The sequence below is a fragment of the Oryctolagus cuniculus genome, chromosome 12 (genome assembly GCF_051225735.1).
Source record: "Oryctolagus cuniculus isolate XC-2025 breed Fujian yellow rabbit chromosome 12, ASM5122573v1, whole genome shotgun sequence".
Taxonomy (NCBI): Eukaryota; Metazoa; Chordata; class Mammalia; order Lagomorpha; family Leporidae; genus Oryctolagus; species Oryctolagus cuniculus.
This window is the reverse complement of record NC_142878.1, coordinates 1,657,181-1,679,292: the sequence shown is the minus strand read 5'-3', so window position 1 is coordinate 1,679,292 and position 22,112 is coordinate 1,657,181. Positions and strand designations below refer to the sequence as shown.

The window sequence follows — 22,112 nt, the reverse complement described above, 5'->3', positions numbered from 1 at the left end:
GCTCAGTCCTGTGTTCAGCTGCATGGCGGGTGACTGCAGATAAGCATCACCACTGTGTGTTCCAAAGAACCTGCACAAAGGGATTCTGAATGTCTTCACCGGACAGATAATTTACCCTGATGTCCGAGATCCACATGTATCGAACATCACAGGTATGCTATGAATATTTACATTTTTGAATCAATTAAATTTTTTAGTAAATAGATGAATGAAAAAAGATTTATATTACATATTTCTGAGAAGTTAGATCATCATGATAACTTTGATGACTTAAATGATTGCAGTGGCAAGAAGTCCTGTCATCCTTCAGGAAAGAGGCTTATGCCGTGTTAGCGGGTGAGAAATGAGAAGAAATTGTGTGTGCTGCTTTGCGTGGGCATACAACTGCCACGCGGTCCTCTTCTTGGGTTGCACAAAGACCCGAGCGGAAGGGGCGGAGCTCTTGTTTGGGGCCTGATATAAAGAGAACAGCTCTGAGAAGATGAACACATTTCCCTCCCCTCCCTCCCCCAATCCCTCTTCCTTCCCTTCGTTTTTGTTTTTTAAAGTTTTTGTAAAAATTAGACACATGCTTGATGTTTTACTTTCTGTTTCGCAAGCTGTTTCTGCTCACCAAATGCACAGCCCCCGCCCCCCCCAGCCGCTCTGCCCGGGTACGAGGTGCAGGTGTGTCGCAGCTTCCTGGGCCGCTCCCGCTGGGGAGGGTGTCGTGTGCAGCGGCTCCCACGCTCGTCTGAACGCGGAAAACCTCCCGGGGCTCCCGTCAGCAGGACCCATTTCTGGATCTGCGAATCTGCAACGCCAGGTTCTCTGTGTCGGTGGGCGTGGAAGAGGCTCTCAGGACCTCTGACCGGGGCCGGATGGACCTGGCTGACGCCGAGCGCTCATGAGCAGCCACGTGGGGGCGTCCTCGTCTGGCCTGTGCACAGGAGTGGGACTGCTCGCTCTTCAGGGGCCATCCGTGACCCTGTGCTCTTGGGAAATTGTGACGTCACCCGATGCCGACTTCCCCATCTGGGATGAAGTCTCCTCCCAGCCATGTGCACCGCAAGGGTTAACACAACTGACGGAGCTGCGGGCAGGGCGCTGGAGCCTCAGAGATCCTGGCCTCCCTGGAAAAGTGTAACAACGTCCCCAGCGTGTACAAGGGAAATGACTTCTTGTAATTTATATGATTTGAACTTAATTTTATTTATCAACACCACTCTGCAAATGTGCAATACCCACCCAAGTAAAGCCATTTAATCTTTAAACCCATTTAATCCTGTGAACGGGGTTGTTAAAATAAACACGGGCGATTCTCACGGGCCTGGGAATCCACGCAGCCGAGCAGCAGAGGCCAAGGCACTGCTGTGTTTTTCAGAGACGGGGGCTGCACTGGTTTCCAACGGCAAGAGTGGGGCTCTGCAGGCCCCACGCCGATGCGGTTGTCATCAACGCGCTCAGGGGTCTGAAGGCCCAGATGCGGCATTTCGGAAGCTTTGCCCATTTAATTCCTCAAAAATGAAAACGTTTACATTTTTCACTTCTTCGTTTTTTAAAGCCTCATTTCCGGCTGGGATTTGTCCAGCGACAGCCCAGATACGTGGCAGAAAAGACAAAGAACCAGGGTCATTAACTTGATGGATCAGAGGCTTGGAAAGTTGTAAATGAGTTTCTTCCCCTGGATCCGGAAAGTTACAAGAAGACAGGATCCTTCCCCAGCCCACTTCGTCTTCGGCGGCTCGTTTCTGTCATCTGCCGTCTCCCGGTCCCCGGTGACTGGAGAGGTCGTCACAGACCTCAGCTACTGCAGGCCGAGGGGCTCCCCTGCGTCATTAGTTAAAAGCGCTTATTTTGCATCACGTGTAAGGTCCACAATGTTATTTTTCTAGAGCAAAAGACGCTATCCCCCCCCATTTGTTCCCATAATGGTACGGCCTCAAAGAACCATGGATTCTTTAAATTGGGAAAAAATTGTCTGAACACACCCCCATCTAAACACTTCCACGTGCTACAAGTGCACCGCATAGAGTGATGGTGTAATGAGTGTAGTTTTCCTAATGGGAGCAGTCGTAAGTTTATCAGAGTACACATGCGATGATCTAACGGCAGGACACGCATATCTATTGCTACCATGCCCCCTCACACTCGAGTTGGCGACGGTGGTTTTAATGATTTATAGGCACATCCAGGATTGGTATCCCTGGGGCTCCTGTGATTTGCCTGTGGATCAGTCAGGACCCAGGAGAGACAATGGGGCCCTCTCTGTCCCATAGCAGGTGTCTGCTTTCTCCGCTCCTCCCCCACCTCTCACCCGTGGGCAGAGGAAGCTTCCCGTGTTCTTGTCTCCAGGAAGGCAGCTAGGACTAGAGACACCACAGGACTGTCGGCACTGCAGGCTTCTACTCGGGGTCCGACCCCCTAGCACACGGCGCATCCTGCAGCCATGCCGTGTAGGGGCCACTCTGAGAGGAAGACGCCTTAACGAGCTTCCCACCCACAGGCACGACGTCGTCACAGGGCATCGTGGCTCAGCCGGTGCCAGGCCTGTCCTACGCAACACACCGTCTGCGTTGTCTTCACTGGGGTAGCTTTGACCGGGGATTGGCAGGTGGCAGCTGGTGTCTGTCTCTCCCCATGGTAGAGGCCAGCTGTCACCATAGGAACCAGGGGCTGCGGGAGGAGAGGAAGAGCAGTGGCCGAGGGCATGAGGGTGTCTGTCTGCAAAGCAGAGGCCGTGTCCCGCTCCCGGGCCACCCTGGGAATCCGGGGCTTGCTTTACATAGCCAACAGTGGCCTGCACAGAGCTCCTGTACTGAGCCCATCACACGAGCCACGTCAGCAGGGGCAGGGGTCAGGGTTAGAAGCCCCTTCTCTTCTCAGGGCCCTCGTGGGCGACTCGCATAGGACAGTAGGTCTGGGCAGCCAAGGAGGCCAGTAGGAGTCTGTTGATGTGATCACCAGAGACCACACCTGTGTCGGGCCCGGGAGGCAGGGTCCGGTGACACGGACTCCATTCGTTCTTCTATGTTTGGTTTCTTAATCGATTTCTGGTGAGAAAGTCCAGGTGCTATATTTGGCACCAGAAGAGCTGAGCTGTGAAAGTTGAGTTCGGCTCCCTAAGCCCTGGGCGTCTTCGCAGTGGGGCAGCCTCAGGTCTGCTGTGGAAGGACCAGCGGGTGAGGCGCTGGCTGCCAGCCTGCACCTGGCAAGTGGATAGTGGGTTCCACGGGCAACAGGGTCACACCGTCCACTGTGACGCCGTGACGCCGTATGACCCGAAGGTGGTGAGGATGCGACGCGCTTATTTCCTGGGAGAGTCGATCCACCAAACTGGAAGCTTCGCCCTCTGACCTCACACACCTGCCAGTCGTGGGAAGCTTTGATTTAGGCCGCGTCCCTGGGGACTCTGGGTGTGCTGCGCCCTGGTGCTGAGGCTGGGAGGTTCCTGGGAGGAGCTGGAGACGGCAGCAGGGTGCGAATTACTGCTTAGTGACGGCGAGCGAAGCCGCAGAGAGGCGGGAGGTGCGGGGCTGGGGCGCTCACGCCTGGTGTGGGCTTCCAGACGCGCTTCGCGGCAGAGATCTGCCATTGCCAGCTTAGGGGGAACGGGCATGGAGAGTCTGAGCAAATTTGAAGTGTTCTGCTTACCCTCTGAAGACAGCTACAGCACGCACCCTCCCACGGGCAGCTATGAAATGCTGATGGGGTCCAGCTGGAAACACTGTGGGGTCAGCGGCATCAGCTCGCTTTCTTCAGACGGCGTCCGTGCACTCTGCAAGCGCGAGACCGCGGCGTTGCCGATGAGGGCGGGGCCGGGTGGGATTTCCACCCACAGCCTCCCTGGGCTTCTCACGGTCAGGCTGACCCCCACCTGTCCTGGAGTCTCTTCCGCTCTCTCATCACAGCCCTGGGTCCCTGTCCCTGTCCCATCTGTCCGTGAACTTCCTGAATTCTTGTCTTCCCGTGATCTGCTGAGATAGTGGCTGGCTGACGACCTTCTCCGGTTACCCCCACTGTTACAGATCACTGCTTTTGTGTTTCCACCCTGAGGTTAACGGGGTTTAGGGAGCAGGGAGGGTGAATTTATGTTACGTTCTCTTTGAACAGAAACCCATAATTCTCACGTTACTTTTCTCTCTTCCATTCACTCATTCATCACCTACGCAATGGCTTCCTTAGAGCACAGCAGAGGTGACGATTCAGTGCTTCCAAATGCAAAGGAAGAGACTGGGAGGTGGAAGAGGCCCTTCTTCATCCCGCAACATAGACGACATCAGGACAAGCACCGGGGGTGGGACTTGCGGAGGCCGGGAGCTCTGCTGGGGCCGGGGGCGGCAGGTGGACTCTGGCTGTGGCTCCAGAAGCTTCCAGGAAGGGCTGTAAGCTTGCTGCCCCACACAGCCTCTCTCCAGCTCTAAATGGGATTTTTAAGAAAACATTCATTTTGAATCATTCGTTGCGAATGTGTAAAAACCACACTTGGTTTGTACGTTGATCTTTTATCATTGGCATATTGCAAAACTTTTAGTTCTAATACGTTTTAGTAGATTCTTTAAAACATTTTCAAATTTATTTATTTTGGAGGCAGAGAGAGAGAGAGAGAGAGAGAGAGAGCGATTGGTTCTCGCCAGCGGTTTGCTCCTCGAATGCCCGCAGTGGCTTCGCAGTGCAGCTGAGGCTGGGAGCTGGGGCCTGGGAGCTCAGCCGAGTCTCCCACATGGGTGGCAGGTGCACAGTTACGCGGGCCATCAGCACCGCCTTCCAGAGTCCACTTGATCAGAAAACTGAGGCCAGGAGCTGCGGCTGGGGCTTGAATTCAGGCTCTCTGGTGTGGGTGTGGGCCTCTCCTCTGGCACAGTCACTGCGAGGCCAGCTACCAGCACCATTTTTAGTGGATTTTGAAACTTTTCTGTATCGCAGATTATATCATCTGCAAATATAATTGTACTTCCCCTAAATTTGTATGTACATTGTCTCTCATGTATGCTCTGTCAACCATCTATCGGTCTATTATTTATTTTTGCCTAAATGCCCCGGCTGGAGCCTGCAGTACGATGTCAGATGGGTAGAGTAGACAGTCCTCTCTTGTTCCTGACTTAGGGGACAAGCATCCAGTCCTTCGTCTCCAAGTATGGCCTTAGCTTTGGGTTTTGGTGGCTTCCTTATCAGCTTGCGAAAGTCCCCTTTGGCTCCCGTTTATTGAGTGGCATCTTCACGCAAGGGCGATGGGTTTTCTCAGAGGTCTGTGGTTTCCAGCGCTTTGTTCTATTGGCGTGGAGGCCGTGCTGTTGACTTCCAGGAGGGAGACCAGCCCTGCATTCCTGGCGCACCCCCGGGCTGGTCATGGTGGCTCCCTCTTGTGTGTTGCTGTCGTCTGCTTGCTCCACTGGCTCGGGCTGCTCCTCCTGTCTTCCCGGGAGCAGTGGTCTCTGTTATTTATTTCTAAGTGGAGAGCGGGAGAAGTCCTGAAACAGCTTGGACCATTGCTCAGAACCCTGGAGAGAGTCCTGTGCTTGCTGGCGTGCAGGCCTGCCTCTGCTCCCAGGCCCTGGGGAGCGCTGCCCCTCGGCGCTGCCCCACTCTGTCCCTGGTCAGACCAGGCCCACTGTCACCCGGGAGTGTCCCCAGGCTGTGCCCCCAGAGCGGCACACGCTTCCTCCTGGCGCTGGTGTGGCAACCTCCCGCTTCCAACCTTGGTCCGGCTGCGGCCGTGGCGAGGAGGCTCCGCAGCCGCCGGTCTCTGTGCTGCTGATCTCATCAGCCTGGCTTGCTTTTCCTTCTGTCCACGCATCTGTCACATCTGTCACAGTCATCTGTACTTCTTGCAACTACTCTTGTCTCTGCGCCCTGAGAATAGGAGCTGTTTGAGCCCAAGGATCTGATCTTATCCTGCCACGTACCCCGTGCTCAACACGTATTTGTAGAGTGAGCGGACGGCACATGCAAAGCTCTTCGACCAGCACCCAGCTTTGGAGAAGGCTCAGTAAATATTTGACGGTGCTCTATGTTCAAATACTGCTGTGTGGTGAGGGCGGGATAGCACCAAACAAAATGTGTCTCCTAGATTCTAGACCTTACGGCCTGAAGAAGGCATCCACGGACAAAATGACCCCACACACTAGGTGAGCGGGGCGGCCAGGAGGGGGACAGGATGGCTGACCGTCCAGGGCCAGGATCAGGATGGGAGGGGGGTGTGAGCTGCAGGGAAAGGGGGGAGGCCCCGACAGTTGGGGTTGTCCCTCCCTCAGGGACAGAGGACAAGGACCAGTGATGTGACAGACGACGGGGGTGGGGCACAGACACGAGCGGCAGGTGGCAGCTGCTTGCTTGGTGCGGCCTCCCAGTCCAGGCCTCAGCTTTGGACTTTCCTCCCAAGTGAGAAGGGCTGGGCAGCACCGCGAGGGTGTCCCTGGGGCCAGAAGACGGCCTTGCCCGTGACCATGACGGCCGCAGGTGGGTGGGTTAGTTAGGAGGCTCCGGCAGAGGCTAGCTGAGAGACGGTTGGCTGGTTTTAATTTATTCTATTTGCTTTCTGTAACTGTATTTTTCAACATATCTAAAATTCTCATGTAGCTAATATACACTTATTATATAAAAATTAAAATGTAAATTTGGAACAAGGGCTCCAGAAATCACATTTCTCCGTGAGCAGCCGGCGCCTTCCGCACGTGGACTGTGGACGGTCCAGAGGAGCTCGGGAGGAGTTCACCAGGGGTCACTGGAGCGTGTGCTGACGCCCAGCTGGTCAGGACCAGGAAGGACACACGCCTGGGGCTGGGGAAGGCGCGGTTTCGCTCTGGCAAGGGGGAGAGCGAGGAGGGTCGGTTCCTGGCCAGGAGGATGTGAGGGTCCCGGTACCCGTCACTGTTTCAGGCGGCTTTGGGCGGTGGGGCGGCTCTGAGGTGGAGCCCAGGATCCCCGTCTCCTGGCGTCCAAGCCTCCGGGTAACATCCGCCTCTAGGGGTGGGGCGGGGTGACCACAAGGAAGTCCACCCTGCCAAGGACCCCCTCGGGCTGCGAAGCTGCGCGTGAAGACTGAGCCCGGCTGACGCCTGCACACAGCCTTGCGAGAGCCTGAGCCGTGGCCGACCTGAGCTGCGGGGTTCCCACTGCACAGACAGGCGGAGTGAGGGCCGTGCAAGCAGCCACGCGTGTGGCAGTGTGGCCTGGTGACACATAGCTCATGTTGGTGCAGGTGGCTCACTGCCCACGTGACTTCCAGAGATAGCTTGGTCACTGTTTCTTCAGGCTCCCTGGGATAGGAACCTGTTTTTCTCCAGGGGTCTCTCCTGGCCACGGGCACAGGGGCAGGAATGAGCCTGCACCCCCGCCCCCCCGCACTTGTTCCACCGCCCATAACTCATGCCGCCATTCAAGTTGGTGTTCCTCTGGGAATGTGGGAGGCTCTTAATTTAATTTCTGTTTGTCTCACCCTTTGCACCAGCCCATCAGTTATAGATGTTACAGACAAGGGGCCTACGAGGTCCCAAGAGATCAAGCAAACCTGGCACCCAAGGCCACAAGGCCAGGGCTTCTCCGGTCACCGCTCGGCTCTGCTACATCAATGATCCTGCTCTCCTGGATTCCGTTCTGATTTCTCCTCTTTTATTTAAAAGTGTAGTCAATGCTTACACAATTGATTTTAGTTTTTAAAGATTTATTTATTTATCTGAGAGGCAGAGTTCAAAATTAATTTTATAACTGCCATTTGCAGTTTGCGAAACTCGGTGCCTGGGCAGTCCAGGGACTTTTACTTTGAAATCGAGCACCCCAGGCACCCCCTGCTCCCCTGCCTCCTGTGGGGGCTCCCTTGCTCCCAGCGGGTCCTCTGTGCTGTCTGGTTGCGTTTCCTCACCCACGCTACCTGCTCGCGTGGCTACAACCTCCCTGGCTGTGTGAGTCTGTAACGCACACCCTACCGCGCGCTCAGCCCGCGTCGCTGTCTCCCCGTCGTCTTGGACGCAGCCTATCTGGAAGCAAAACGAGTGTTTTCTCCAAAGACGCCGCGCCCCTCCTCGGGCTGATGGTGGCTTCCTGTCCTCCGTGTACCCAGCCCGGGGGTCCCCAGGCATCCCCAGAGCAGTCCTTCCGTTGCCCTCCAAGCTCACCGTTCTGCAGGCCCTGCCGAGTCCTGGCCTCCCCCTGCCCTGTCCTCGCGGTCGCATCACCCTGGCGACTGGAGCTGAATTCGAGCTCTTGGAATAGCAGGCTTTGGCTTGAAGCCTTGCGCCGTCCTCGCCTGCGCCGTCCTCGCCTGCGCCGTCCTCACCTGTGTGGCCCGCTGCTGCACTCCCTGTGGCCCCCTCCACCGTGCCCGGCTCCCCGGGAGTCAGCCGCACGGCTCCGAGTCACGTGGCACTGCCCGGCTGTTTCCTGGCACACGGTGTTGGAGTAGGATTTGTTTGTTTCCATGCTGTTTGGTGCTTTCCGGTCAGATCTGAGCGTCCCCTTGAGCTCATGCCGAGGGTCAGGCAGCCCCTGTGCTGTCCCCTCTGCCAGGGGTGCCCAGCCCTGGTCTGTGCACGGGTAGCCTGAGAGTGGTCACTCTGGGGGCTGAGGGCCTGCACCTGCTCCCGGGAAATGGGAGCGACTGCTCGGGACCCAGTCTCAGGGGTCAGCCCCTGCTCCCTCCACCCAGCTCCCGCCTGACCGCCTGCGGCCTGGCCTCCTGAAACACTGAAGGTGGTTTCCTCCTCTGTGTGCTCCCGGAACCAAAGTGCCCCTCCCCCATCAGAGCCCTTGCAGACCTGGCCTGCCTGGGCCGGCCCCACTCTCCCCCGCCCACCCCGCGCAGGAAGTTACTTCAGCTGCCTGCGTTACCCCAAACAGCCATTTCTCTCTTGCCCAGCCGAGGCCAGTCCCGGTGGCCACAGCCCTGGGTGTCCTGGACACCCGGGCTTCCCCCAGCACCCAGTGCTGCTCCTCCCGACCACTGCCCCGGCCGATCTCCCTGGGTTAGCCAGGGTGGCGCTGGGGCAGCCGGAGGTCAGGTAGAGGAGCAGGCGGGGACTTGGGCGTGGGCGGGCGTGGGCGGGGGTGGGGGGCTGGCCTCTCCTGGGCTCCAGGACGGCCTGGGGCTGCAGGGCCAGGCCTTGGCAGCTGGGAGACGCCTTCGTAGGCCCCAGGAAGCAGTGGAGTCTCGGGCCTGCGTTTCTGTTTTCAGTTCATCTTCATCCTCTCCACTGTTTCCTCTTCGTGGCGGGCTCTCCCGCCCCACATCAGATCCTGTATTTCAGAGAGTGCGGTTTCTCACGGGCCAGGCGGAGGCCAGGGCAGGGCTGGCGAGGGAAGATTCTCGGGACAGCAGCTGGGGAGGCTGCAGAGCGGCAGAGAGGGTCCCAGATGGGCACTTGGAGGCAAAAAGCTGACATGACCGTCTCCCAGCCGAGGGACACAGCCTCCCTCGCGATGTTCCCACGACCACAGCAGCACCCACTACACTCCTGGCCCCTCCCCACCCGCCCTGGGGCCCCCACACCTCGAGGCACACAGCAGAGCTCCGGCCGGTGCGGGCAGCGGGGGCAGAGGGGGCTCCCTCTGAGGGCTGAGTGGACGCCTGTTTGATGTGATTTCTGCGTCTGTGCCTCGCTCACTGGTCAGCTCACGGTCAGTGGGAGGCCTGCTCTCTGGTTAGTAAGGGGCTACAAGGGGGTACCAGGAACACACAGACCGGGTACGTGGGGCTGACAGGTGCCCCCTGTGCACTGACTTTTCCTCTTCTCTCTCCCCAGGGCAGCCACGGAAGTCCTGGCCATGCTGCTGAGATCCAGTAAGCACCTCTGCGGACAACTGGTTCTTTGTTTCTAGTTAAGGAACCCTCGTTGTCGACCGTGAGGCCGCACAGACCAGGTCCTGGGTGCGGGGGGTGAGATGGAGACCATGACTGGTGTTCCTGGTACAGGACTGCAGAGCGGGGGCATCTGTGCATGCGGACCTGTCCGCGCCAGTGCTGTCCAGACAGCTGACCTTGGGTGGGGACGGTCCACTGCGGCCAGCGGCCGCACTCCAGCCCCTTCAGCAGGGCCAGCAGTCCGGGTTCCCGTGGGCACGCGGATGCCTGCACTGGGCTCCGTGCTCTCGGCAGGTGCGGTGTTGGCGTGGCTTGGGCAGCCGGGGTGCTGGTAGCAAAGTTCCATTAAACGGGGCTCTTCTCCGTTGCTGGCATGGTTGCAGGAGTGTGGCTCTGGGGGTCTGAGTAATTTGCGAACTTCCTTTTGCCCGGCAGCCATGGCCTAAATAGGTTGAGAGTCAATTTCGAGTGTGCGGTGTAATAGAAGGCACGACGCACTTGGGAGCGAGGAAGTCGTAGCTTGATATTTTTATTTTTTGAAGAAAAACATTTCTTCATTTGTTTTAATTTGGTGCCTTGGAAACCAGCTGCTTCAATTGTGATTTCTGTTTCTCGATGGGGAGCCTGAGGCCTGTGGGTAGTAGGTGAGCTTTAATGAAACTCACAAATAAATAAATAAATAAAATTAGAAACATCCCCTGCCAACCATACATCTCTGTCAACCATGAGCCCAGAGAGGGGCGGTCACACGGTGCTGCCTGTGACAGACCCAAGCACGCGAAGAAACCTGGATTCACCTGCTTCATGGAACTGGCCGGATCCACGTGCCGGCGCCGCGAGGGCGGCGAGCAGGGGCCGAGGGGAGGAGACTGGTCCTTCTGGGACTGAACTGGCTTCTCCCTGTTTACCTGCTGCCTGCCACTCAGTTGGGACAGCTGGCGTTCGATGCAGCGTGTCGGGGAGCACTGACGGGCAGGAGCTCACGGGGCCACGGACAGGCTTCAGCGTCCCAGTGGGTGCTGGCTGAGGTCGCCCACTCCTAACGGGAGAGTCGGGCGGGAGGCCTCCGCCTCTCACTCAGTCTGCACGGCAGTGTCCTCCGGGCTTCTCGCCCCTGGGCCCCTGGAGTTTGGAGAATTCCTTGTTGCTAGGGTCTGATACATAAACCGCAGCACTCAGCCACACCCACCCAAGGCCAGCATCATTATCCCTGGTCGTGGCACACAAATGCTCATCCCCCAGGAGGTCAAAACTGCCATCCACAGGCTGGAGCCCACTGAAGGCTTCCAAGGCCCCCAGCCCCTGTGCCTTGATCGGCATTTCACAGCAATGTCTTTCTTGCAAACTTGATCTTTTTTTATTTTTAAACATTTTATTTGCTTGAAAGTCAGAGTTACAGAGAGGCAGAGGCACAGAGAGAGAGAGAGAGAGAGAGAGAGGTCTTCCATTTGCGGGTTCACTCCCCAAATGGCCACAACAGCTGGATTTATTTATTTATTTATTTGAAAATCAGAGTTACACACAAAGAGAAAGAAAGGCAGAGGGAGAGAGAGAGAGAGGGAGAGAGAGAGGTCTTCCATCTGATGGTTCACTCCCCAATTGGCTGCAATGGCCAGAGCTGTGCCGATCTGAAGCCAGGAGCCAGGAGCTTCTTCCCGGTCTCCCATGTGGGTGCAGGGGCCCAAGACTTGGGCCCTCTTCTGCTTTCCCAGGCCATAGCAGAGAGCTGGACCAGAAGTGGAGCAGCAGAGACTCGAACCAGTGCCCATATGGGATGCCGGCACTGCAGGTCGTGGCTTTACCCACTACACCACAGCACTGACCCCCCAAACTTGATCTTAAATTCCTGGCTCCCGGGGCCCCCGGGGAGGTGAACACACACTGATTGCTTGCGGGGGAACAGGTTCTGGGGGACTCCCAGGAGGTCGCACAGGTGCCATCACAGGGGACAGGAGGATTCTGAGGTCACAGCTGGGCATTTAGACAGTGGAGACCGTCCCAGACTTGGGGTGCAGAGCAGCCATGCCAGGCAGTCACCCCTGTGTTCTACCAGCTTGAGCCAAGAGCTCCATGGCACGAGGGACCGAGTGTGGACGGTGCCATGGCCGTGCAGCCGGGGCTGCTGCGGGGTGTGTGCCCCGCGGTTCTCCTGTGGCTTTGGGCCGTCCCTGGTCCTGCACGGTGAAGCCGGGGCCTGGCCTGTGTGCTGGTGTGGCTCCCAGGGTGCAGGGAGTCAGTTTCTGTGTGCAGCCTAACACCCCGCCAGCTGGCACTGGTGCCGCGGAGAGTTTCTCCGGCTTCTTAGCCCCGGAGCCGGCTCCTCCCAGCTGGCGGTTACCCTGGCCTCCATCCCCGCTTGCCGGCCGCGCTTGCACCACAGGAGAGCGTTCCTGGTCTAAGTGAAGCCAGAACAAAATATTCACTGCTTTAGGGCAGTCTGTTCCCGGGACAGCAAACACTGGACTGGGCTGGGCACCTGAGGTCCTCGGCGGCTGGCTGGGCGCCCTCCCCAGGGGGAACAGGAAGGCAGAGTGGGGGAGTCGGGGAGGCTCGGCCGGGCAGCAGGCAGAACAGAGAGGGCACGGGGTGGCAGGGAGGCTCAGCTGTCTCCCGCAGCCCCTGCGTGGGGCGACGTGCGGGGTTGGAGGCTGGCAGGGGCCCAGGGATGGCCTGGGAGCGTCCTGCCCCTCCTTCCTGCCTGGGCAGTGACCAGCACAGTGAGCTGGGGCGTCCTTGGCCTCTTCCCAGCGGTCTCGGCGGTGCGGCACCCCGCACCGTAACAAACACGCTCATTCACGGGTTCCGTCTCCACCTCTGCAGGCTGGGGGGAGGGGCTCCAACCCAAATCCCAGGCCTGCCCTGTGTGTCTCCCTCTTTCCACCCAAACTGGGGCAAATCCCGCCCTAAATTCTGCTTGATCTTACCCAAAATACTTAGCTTTTCACTACCAGGACGTCTCACAGTTGTGATGAAGGAATGGTGTGACTTCTGGCAGGCCCCTCTTCCTTCAGTCCACCTAAGGAGCCTGTGGCCATTGTCCTGTCCCTGCCACTGCCCCTGCTCCGTCTTTGCTTCTCGTCTCTCTCTGTGTCTGTCCTCTCTCGCCCTTCTCCGTCTCTGTCTCTGTCCACTCTCGCCCTTTCTCTGTCTCTGTCTCTGTCCACTCTCGCCCTTTCTCCGTCTCTGTCTCTGTCCACTCTCGCCCTTTCTCTGTCTCTGTCTCTGTCCACTCTCGCCCTTTCTCCGTCTCTGTCTCTGTCCACTCTCATCCTTCTCCGTCTCTGTCTCTGTCCACTCTTGCCCTTTCTCTGTCTCTGTGTCTGTCCACTCTCGCCCTTCTCCATCTCCGTCTCTGTCCATTTGCGCAGCGTGGCTTCCCTTCACAAGCATGAGGCATAAACACGTGTTACAGACTCGCAGCCCCGGAAGTGGCGCTGGGTGAGGTCCGACGGGATTGTGCCTGCTTGGTGCCGGCTCCCATGGCAGCTCGGTGTCACCCTGGCTGCCCATATTTAAAGGTCAAGTTCCTACAAGGAGAAAATGGCCGCCCTAAACCTCCGGGAGGTGTGGGTGGTTGGTCTGCGGCTTAGGAACTGACGCTTACAGGAGTCTGGGCGGGGGAGAGTGCTGGGAGGAGGGAGGCCAGGTAGCAGAGGCAGGGAGGGAGGGAGGCAGCGGCAGGAGCGAGCTAATGCGAGGTCTGGCAGGAAGAGGACAGTCCCAGGGCTCCAGGTTAATGCTGTGTCTGGCGGGTGCACGGGGACACGGGGGACACAGAGGAGCGCCTTCTCAGCACCTCACGGCCTCGCCCCTGGCTGCTGGTCGTCCACTGGCCCCACAGTGGGCAATGCAGAGACGCCAGGGCGTGCACGATGCCAAGGGAGACGGCATGGAGTCCTCAGAACGGCGACTGGTGTCTCCAGGTGGCCAGCACCCTGGCTCCCTTGGTCTCCCGACCACACACCGGACCTGGGGACCAGCGCCACCTGTGCTACACTCGCTCAGCTCGCCCTCGCTCTGGTCTCTGACCCCACCCAGCCCCATGCCAGCCCTGGGTTCCCTGCCCAGCCTCTTCCTAGGACTCCGTCTTGCAGCTCCACAGACCGAGCCACAGTGTGATCGACAGATCACGCGTGTTTTGCACATATGTCTGTGTGCGTGTTTTCCTGGGATCAACAGATCGCATGCATCTGTGTGTGTTCTGGGGAGAGGCCCACAGGCTCCCCGGGAAGCTGCCCACGCCCTAGTGTCCACTGAGAAGGCTGCAGGTCCCGGTTTAGCCTGCAGAGGTGAAGCGGCCGTGCCATTCCTGGGCGGCAAGGATGGACCCACGCCGTGGTGACGGCCTTGCTGTCTTCTGCACCGTGACTCCTGGGGGGCACATGGTGATGGCTGATGGCCGAAGCTCTGCTTCCCACGGCCTCACCGGGCTCCACATCTGCCGCTGGGAGCTGCCGCCGGGATCCACGCTGCCCCAGCACAGCTTGGCCGGCCCCATCCGTCAGCGCTGTCGGTCTGAAGGGATGACGCAGACGTCTCCCGCTTGTCCAGTTCTTAGGTGTCAAACACAGCCCGCGTGTTCCGCCTTCCGGGGTGGGGGGGTGCGAGGCCGGTTTCACAGGTGAAGGCTGGGTGACGCCCAGCACTGCTGCAGGCCCCAGGTCCGGGGACCCTAAGGGAGGCGGGGGTGGGGGGGTGGGGGGGGGTGGGAGTGCTGCCAGGAGGGAGCTCAGCCAGCGCTTCCCAGGGGTTAGCATCATTTTGGGAGGGTGGAGGTCTTACTAGGTCTGCACAGGCACCTGGAGGCAGCCGGGTGTCCGGGGTGAGGTGAGCCGGGAAGCCTCACCAGCGAGGGCGGCAGAGAGGAGGGGGCGGGCACAGGGAACTCTGACCCCAAAGTCTAGTCCCCGCGGTGGGCGCCAGCGGACCCGGGTCCAGCGCTGGCCGGCCCCGCGCCACGGGCCGCCGTTCCCGCCGCCGCCGCGTGGTGGCGCTGTGTTTCCAGGTTTCCGCCGCGGCGGGGCGGCCGGCGCGGACGCGGGGTGAGTCATCTGTTTATCGGGAGGTTATTTTAATCTAATTTTGGCCATCTTTGCTGTTCCACACTCGCTGTGGTTCCCAGCGCCAGCAGCGTGCATGTCTTGAAGGAAATGAGCCGTGACGCGGGGCGGGAGGCGGGGACGGGCCAGGTGAGCGGGGCCAGGGTGTATCCGTCCTCCCGGACCCCCGCGCCCTGAGCCCCGCAGCCCCGAAGGGCCCGCTCCCGGGACCCGGCTCCCGCCCCGCGCCGGCCCGCTCCCGCTCCCGCTCCCGCTCCACACCGGCCCCCTGCACGGCCCGCCCCAGCTCCAGCCCCTCACGGGCGCCCCGCATGGCCTGCTGTTCCTGGGACCCCCGCATGGACCAGCCCTGCGCCCGGGGCTCCCCGCGCTCTCTGGACGTCGGGGGTCCCGCCCGGGGAGCAGAACCCGTGGTGGCCGCTCGTGCTGGCCTGGCCCCGAGGGCCGCAGGCGCTGGCCGCGGGTTACTGGCCGCGGGTTGCTGGAAGGCTCTGGAAGGCTCTGGAAGCGGCCTCACGGGGCGCGGGCAGAGCGAGGCTGTGGTTTGAAAGGAACTTGGACCCGGCTGTTTCTCCCGAGGCTTGGAGGTGTGGCCGATCTCACCTTTAAGGCGTTCATGAAAAACACAAGTCATAAACTAAGCATGGATTCCAGAAACCTTTGGTACCCAAAGTTGGCTCTTACTTCCGTTGTCCATGAGCTTTCTGGGGGGTGGAGAGGGTGGGCGGCAGCTGTCTCCCCAGACCAGACGGCCAGGGCTCAGCGGGTTTCTGCTGGACACGGCTGCGGCTGTGCTGTGGCCACACAGAGCCCGCCTCCCACAGCTGTGAGGGGCAGCCGCTCACCTGTTGTCTCCTTCCGGGCTTTGGCACTGCCAGGTGGTCGGGACCACGCGTGAGGCGGCCGTGTGGCGGTGCCGTGTGCCTGGGGACCGCTCTGTCCACGCTGCGGCCTGAGGGAGGGCTGTGTGTGCAGGCAGTGGAGGGGTGAGGCTCTGGGGCCGGCGGCCGGGGCCTCGGCTGGGCATGCAGCCCCCTTTCCCTGTTCAGCGCCGTGGGCTGCTGGACTGCACTGGCTTGGGCCGGTTTCTGGGGAAACAGAGACACGGTGTGTGCAGCGCTGCCGGCAGATGCACCTGTGCAGCCCAGCCCGCAGACAGGCGGGCACGCGGTTGCTGTCACTGGAGGCAGGCAGGGGTTAACTGCCCTAAGTGCTGGAGAGTTTAGGTCTGATATCGCCCTGGCGTAATGGATGCCTGGCTATGGATTGACAAAGATAAAGTATCACCAAGATTTAAAGAGATAGACAAAAAGATAAACATCGCCCGCCTGCGAAGGCGCACATTCCGGATTGACTGTTCAATTATTTATTTATGTCGAGGCGCACATCAGGTGTTTCCTGCAGGCTTCTGATAATACGCCCAGCAGAGCTCCTTCCCGTAGCCTGGCGCTGGCAGACGGGGCAGCGCTCAGCTGTTCAGCGGCACTGGTGCTCGGGTGAGCGGTTTCGCCCGAGAGAACCCTCAGATGCCTGGGCCGGTGACCGGGGGCTGCTGGTCTCTCCCGAGAAGGGGCCGGGAGCTGCACATCCTGGGGCTCCCAGGCCCTGGGGCGGCAGAAGAGGACGCGGCAGCTCCCGAGGCCCGGGACGCGGGATGCACACTTGGACGCTTGGGGCCAAAATGCCTCCTTTCACTTCATGACCAACAGTTTCAGATCTCCCTATAAAAAATAAAACATGGGCACCTTTGGATGAGGTTGTTTTGCCGAGCCAGGGCTCTTACACGGACGACAGAGGAGCTGCCTGGGTGGTGGGGTCGGGGTGGCCCATGGACCCCATGGGCCTGCTCCGTAGCCCGGTCCCTAACCCCCAGGAGATGCAGGGACACTTTGTGGGTGTCCCTGGACCCACTCGTGTTGGGGGGCGGGGTGGGGAGGAAGCGTGCAGGTTGGGCTTCAGTGCAGGAGGGGAGGGAGGCGGGGAGGCTGTGCGGGGGCTTTGCCGGCCGGGCCGACGGGTGCGGAGAGCATGGAACACCAGAAAGGAAAGGAGCCGAGTGACAGGACAGGGCGTGAGGCGCGGGCTGTGGCCTCCCCGGATGCTCCCCGGGCCTCGGCAGCCGCCACAGGTGGGGCTGCTTTCCGTGGGCCATGTGGACACATGTCTGTGTTCTGGCCAGGAGCACACGGTGCCCCCGCCAGGCGGAAGCCTCGCCCCAAAGGGAGGAGGAGGGCGGGGAGGGCTCTGCTGCTCTCCCTCCTGGACCGTGCTGGCTTGTTTCCTGGTGCGAGCGCTGGCGAGGCCGCGGCCGCCGGTGTTCTGCAGGGACCAGTGGCCACGGGGGCGCCTGCTGGGGCTTGGGCAGGGCGTCCTCAGAGTCTGGACCCGACAGGAAAGCTCCTTGGTGAATTCCCAGGCAAAGGTTCTCATTGCCAGGGAAAGGCAGCGAGCAGAGGGAGGAGCTCTGGGCCTGGCCAGCCTGCTCCTGCACCGCTGCTGGGGCCGGGGTCTGCGCGGGGGCCGGGGTCTGCACGGGGAGCCGGGGTCTGCACGGGGGGCCGGGGTCTGCGCTGGGGCCGGGGTCTGCGCTGGGGCCGGGGTCTGCGCGGGGGCCGGGGTCTGCACGGGGGGCCGGGGTCTGCGCTGGGGCCGGGGTCTGCGCGGGGGGCCGGGGTCTGCGCGGGGGCCGGGGTCTGCACGGGGGGCCGGGGTCTGCGCGGGGGCCGGGGTCTGCACGGGGGCCGGGGTCTGCGCGGGGGCCGGGGTCTGCGCTGGGGCCGGGGTCTGCGCGGGGGGCCGGGGTCTGCGCGGGGGCCGGGGTCTGCACGGGGGCCGGGGTCTGCGCGGGGGCCGGGGTCTGCGCTGGGGCCGGGGTCTGCGCGGGGGCCGGGGTCTGCGCTGGGGCCGGGGTCTGCGCGGGGGGCCGGGGTCTGCGCGGGGGCCGGGGTCTGCGCTGGGGCCGGGGTCTGTGCGGGGGCCGGGGTCTGCGCGGGGGCCGGGGTCTGTGCTGGGGCCGGGTCTGCACCCCTGCCTGCCTCTCCAGCCCTGCTCGCTGCTCTCTCTGCACTTCCGTTGCCGGGCTTTGGCTCGCCGCCATTTTGTTATTGGCGTCAAGCTGTGGCTTCTCCACTTGCTGTGCCTGTGGGATTCCAGGACTCCCAGATAAGTTCAAAAAATCTCGCGGAAAATGAAATAAAAGGTAAGATTGTTTGGTGCCGATTTTTGGAATCCGTGCATAGTTTCCTCACCGCACACGTTTCCTTGCCTTGCTCATGACGGGGGCATTGAAGACCCCGCGTCTGCATCCTGACTCCTCGGGACACTCAGTTCCAGCTCAGATGCCCCCCCCAACCCCGGCTCTTCCCTGACCACAGGGCCTACAGCCGCCAGCCCGCCGTGGCCCCAGCATCTGTCCCTGTGCAGGCCGCGTGTCTCTTGTGCCGTGTCCCCGTGTCTCCGTGGATCTGCAGCTCCGTCCGCAGTGGCTGTGGCTGTGCAGGCGCACGCTGGCGGGATGACGTCCTAGAGAGTGCCCGGCCGGCGGATCCCCTGTGGCATCTGGGTCTGGGGTCCGGCTTTGGCCTTGGCTCGTGCCCCGTGTGGGCTGCCTTGCTGTGGAGACCTCCAGTGGCCACCTCTCTGGCAATCAGCTCCTTGTATCTCTACAAGGAGATATTTTCAAAGTAGCCACGCTGGAAGTCAGTCTCTCCTCAAACTTCGACGTCCTCACGGTCGGTGCACCGTGTGTAGTGTGCCGCCGCGACTGGAAAACACCGCCCCCAGTGAGGCAAACCCCAATCCTGGAGAACAGCGCCATCGTGGCGGGGGAGAGGGGAGAAGGACGGCCATGGAACCCAGCGGCTGATGGGACTAGTCACCTGTGGACAGGGCATCCATGTTCCTCCCCCACAACGGCCCTGCAGCCACGGCCCCTCCTCAGCCCAGCCCCCTCCTCAGGCCCAGCCCCCTCGGCAGGCCCAGCCCCCTCCTCACAGCCCAGCCCCCTCCTCACAGCCCAGCCCCCTCCTCACAGCCCAGCCCCCTTCTCAGGCCCAGCCCCCTCCTCAGGCCCAGCCCCCTCCTCACGGCCCAGCCCCCTCCTCAGGCCCAGCCCCCTCCTCACAGCCAGCCCCTTCCTTGTGGCTCAGTGCCCTTCCTTAAGCTCAGGGGGCAGGAGGGAGGACAGGCCCTGCGGAGGTGGGGGGTGGAGGGAGGCTTTCCTGAAAGTGAGGACGCCCAGTGACTTGGGAGTGAAGCTGGACCGTCCTCGGGAGCAGGTGCTGAGGGGCGAGGCTGGCCCATCCCTTCTCCAAGCCTCGAAGACCCCAGGTGGGCCCCGGAGCCCTGAGAAGCATAGGCCATCCTGTGGGCCTTCACCTTGAGGTGCCAACTCCCAGCACAGGCGGGGGCCTGGCTGGTGGGGGGGGCGGCCTCAGCTGCAGGTCTTGCTGTGGCTTTGTCACCAGTACCTTTCAGAACCCTCCCCGCGATGTGGCTTGAGTGGGCAAAGTGAAGGTGTGTAATTGGTGCAGACATTGTATACTGCGCCCACAGCCTCGGGGGCCTTGGGGGTAACGTGGGACGAGTGCTTCGAGTCAGAAGGGGCGCTCCCTCTGAACCCCAGACACGCCGACCGTCAGCTCTGTGGACGCAACCGAGCCGTTTGACTCCCCGGCCTCTGTGTCTTCACGCGTTTGAACAGAAAGGCCACGCGCATCTCAAGCTTCTGAGGCCAACGGGAAGATCCAGGAAATGATTCGACGGGTGCCGCTCGTGGCGGGTGGGCAGGGCGCGGAGCCGTAGCAGGTGCTGTCGGTGTGGCTTGGCAGCCTCGGTGAAAGGCTGCGTTGTCCAGACGCATCTCAGTGGAGGCCCTGGGAAGACCACTGAAGCCACGTGCAGGGCGTGGCAGTCGGCTCTGTCGCTCTGGGTCTCAACTATGTCCAAGAAGGGAGGCTCGAGGGTGGACACCACGGCCTGAGGCTGTGGGTCACAGGGGGTCTTTAGTGTGGGGTCCTGACTGCTGAAGTGATCCAGGGTTGGTGACACCGTGAGGAGGGGGCTTGGAAGCAGAGGCGGATTTCTAGAAAGATCCCGAGCAGATGGGAAACTCGTGAGGACTTTCTTGGGCCAGCAGTGGCCAAGTGCACTGGCAGCCGGGGGTGGTCTCTCTTCCCAGGACGGGCAGGGTCCTTGAGTTTATTCTACTCACACGTCTCATCACAAGCAAGGGTGGCCCATGGAACACTTAGGATCCAGAGGGGTCTCCCCGGGTTAAGCCTTTTCCTCTGAAATTGGGGCCCAGCACATGTAAATATCGGCAGAGATGGGACCACTAAGATGCACTCGTGGACCTGACCTTGTCAGGGTGCAGGGATGAGGTGGGGCGTGTGGTCAGGGCGTCTCAGGACAGAGGGCAGTAGCGGAAGATTGGGGGCCCTTCGGGGTGAGAGGTCAGACACAGACCATGGCGGTTTCTTTAGAAACCTTGCCAGGGCTGTTCTCATGGAGAAGTAGTGGGGTTGGGGGCCTTGGCACTGGGAAGGGGGTTACGGCTTGTTTTGCCTTACACTATGCCAGGGCTGTGCTATGCATCCTGAGCTTCGAATGGGCTTTTAAGGCAGACACTTAAACATCTCTGTCTGTTTGTGTCGCTGTGACAGCTGCAGATGATGGAAAGACAGTATAGAATGGCTAAGTGTCAGTCCGTCTTGTGCTGCTGAAACAAAATACCCAAAACTGGGCAATTTACGGGGAACAAAAATTCATGTTCTCACGGTCCAGAGGTGGAAAGTGCAGTGGCGTCTGGGGAGGGCCCACTTGCCGTGTGCCGGCGGGAGGGAATGGAAGGCGCGCTCGGGGATGCAGCAGGAGACCGCTCCTGGGAGGCCCCGAGTCTCCTGCAGTAGGGGCAGCCCTCATGGCCTGGTCCCGTCTTAAAAGTCCCTGCCTCTTAATGCTCTCGCATCAGCAACACCTGAGTTTGGGAGGGACACCCTGAAACCACAGCGCTGGGGAACTTGACTGAGGTGACACGCAGTGAACAGTGGGCCAAGCCCTCGCCAGTGGCTCTGGGACCTGCGGCAGCTCCTCTGCTTGCACAAGGCTGTGGGAGGAAGTTCCCATCCACCTCAGCATCTGGCACAACAGAGGCCGGGGTGTGGAACAGTGGACGGAGGGTGCTGATGGGCGGGGCAGCAGGAGGACAGGGGAGAGTGGGCAGCAGGCGCCGAGTGCCCAGTGTGTGGCACGTGCTGCTCGGCCCACGGGGGATGCTGTGGTTGGAGTGTGGCGTGTCCTCTGGCCTCCGGCCGGAACACACACCCGAAGCCCAAAGTGATTGACAGTGAGAGGGTGGAAACCTCAGCCAGCCCCGGTGCCCAGGTGCGGTGACGTGACTGAATCGGGTCAGCTGAGCGAGGCCTGTGGTTGAATCCTGGGAGGGAGAGCTGAGACACAGGCCCACGCTCTCCGACGCCTGCCATGGCTGGCTGTGCCGTGCCGTGGGACGTGGGGCCTCCACAGCCAGGAGGCAAGCTCGCGGCCTCACGCGTGGCCTCGCAGGAATGGAGTCTGACTCGCAGGGTCTCGCTGTCTCTCCTGAACCGGGTTGTTCCCAGCTTTGTTTGCAGGGGAACTCGGTGCAGGCACTGCCGAGTGCCTCAGAGCGTGGCGGGCCTGGCTGTGGGCGAGTCTCCGGCACAGAGCGCCAGCAGGCAGTGACGGGTCCTGAGCTTGGGGAGGACGGGCGGGGTCTACAGGATTCTGTGCCTGCTTCCTGGAGTTGCGGGGCTGTGTCCCCCTGCGTGAGGCACCTGCTCCCACAGTGCCCCTGCCTAAGACCAGATAGGCTGCACGGGGAGGCGGGCTGTGGGCAGACACAGTCACTGAGACACCGAGCCTGGAGCCTGGGCGGATGCCGGGCCCTCCTGTCCGCTTTGTGAAGATGGTCCTTGTGCCCAGCATCACGAGGTGGCGTGAGTTACCATGGCAACCTGAACGCACACCTGGAGGCCGGGCCACCCGTCTGTGGCTCCGGGCGAGGGTTGCATGTTTTGTGCTCCAGATTATCAAGTTTATTATGGAACACATGGCCGATACGGACGACAGGGAAGTCTAAACAAGCGAATGGAGCTATCGGTCCCGTTTCGATACCTTGGCATTTTCCTGTCCGGTTTGCGTGGGTGTGAAACTGGCTTCGACTGGGTTAGCGCTGGAGAGAAGCACCTGACCCTCAAGGAAGGGCTGTGAGGGGTGAAAGCAAGGGTACCCCCAGA

General features: G+C 60.8%; 1 protein-coding gene across 4 annotated transcripts in view; it reads left to right on the top strand.

The window, feature by feature from the left end:
- The window catches only part of AGBL1 (AGBL carboxypeptidase 1), a 635,239-nt gene that overhangs the window by 92,418 nt on the left and 520,709 nt on the right, over positions 1–22,112 (top strand). For all 4 annotated transcript variants that reach the window (XM_089311047.1, XM_089311048.1, XM_089311050.1 and 1 more), the window contains exon 6: positions 9,717–9,754. In XM_089311047.1, the coding sequence (XP_089167173.1) occupies positions 9,717–9,754 (38 nt within the window). The remainder of the gene's footprint in view (positions 1–9,716; positions 9,755–22,112) is intronic.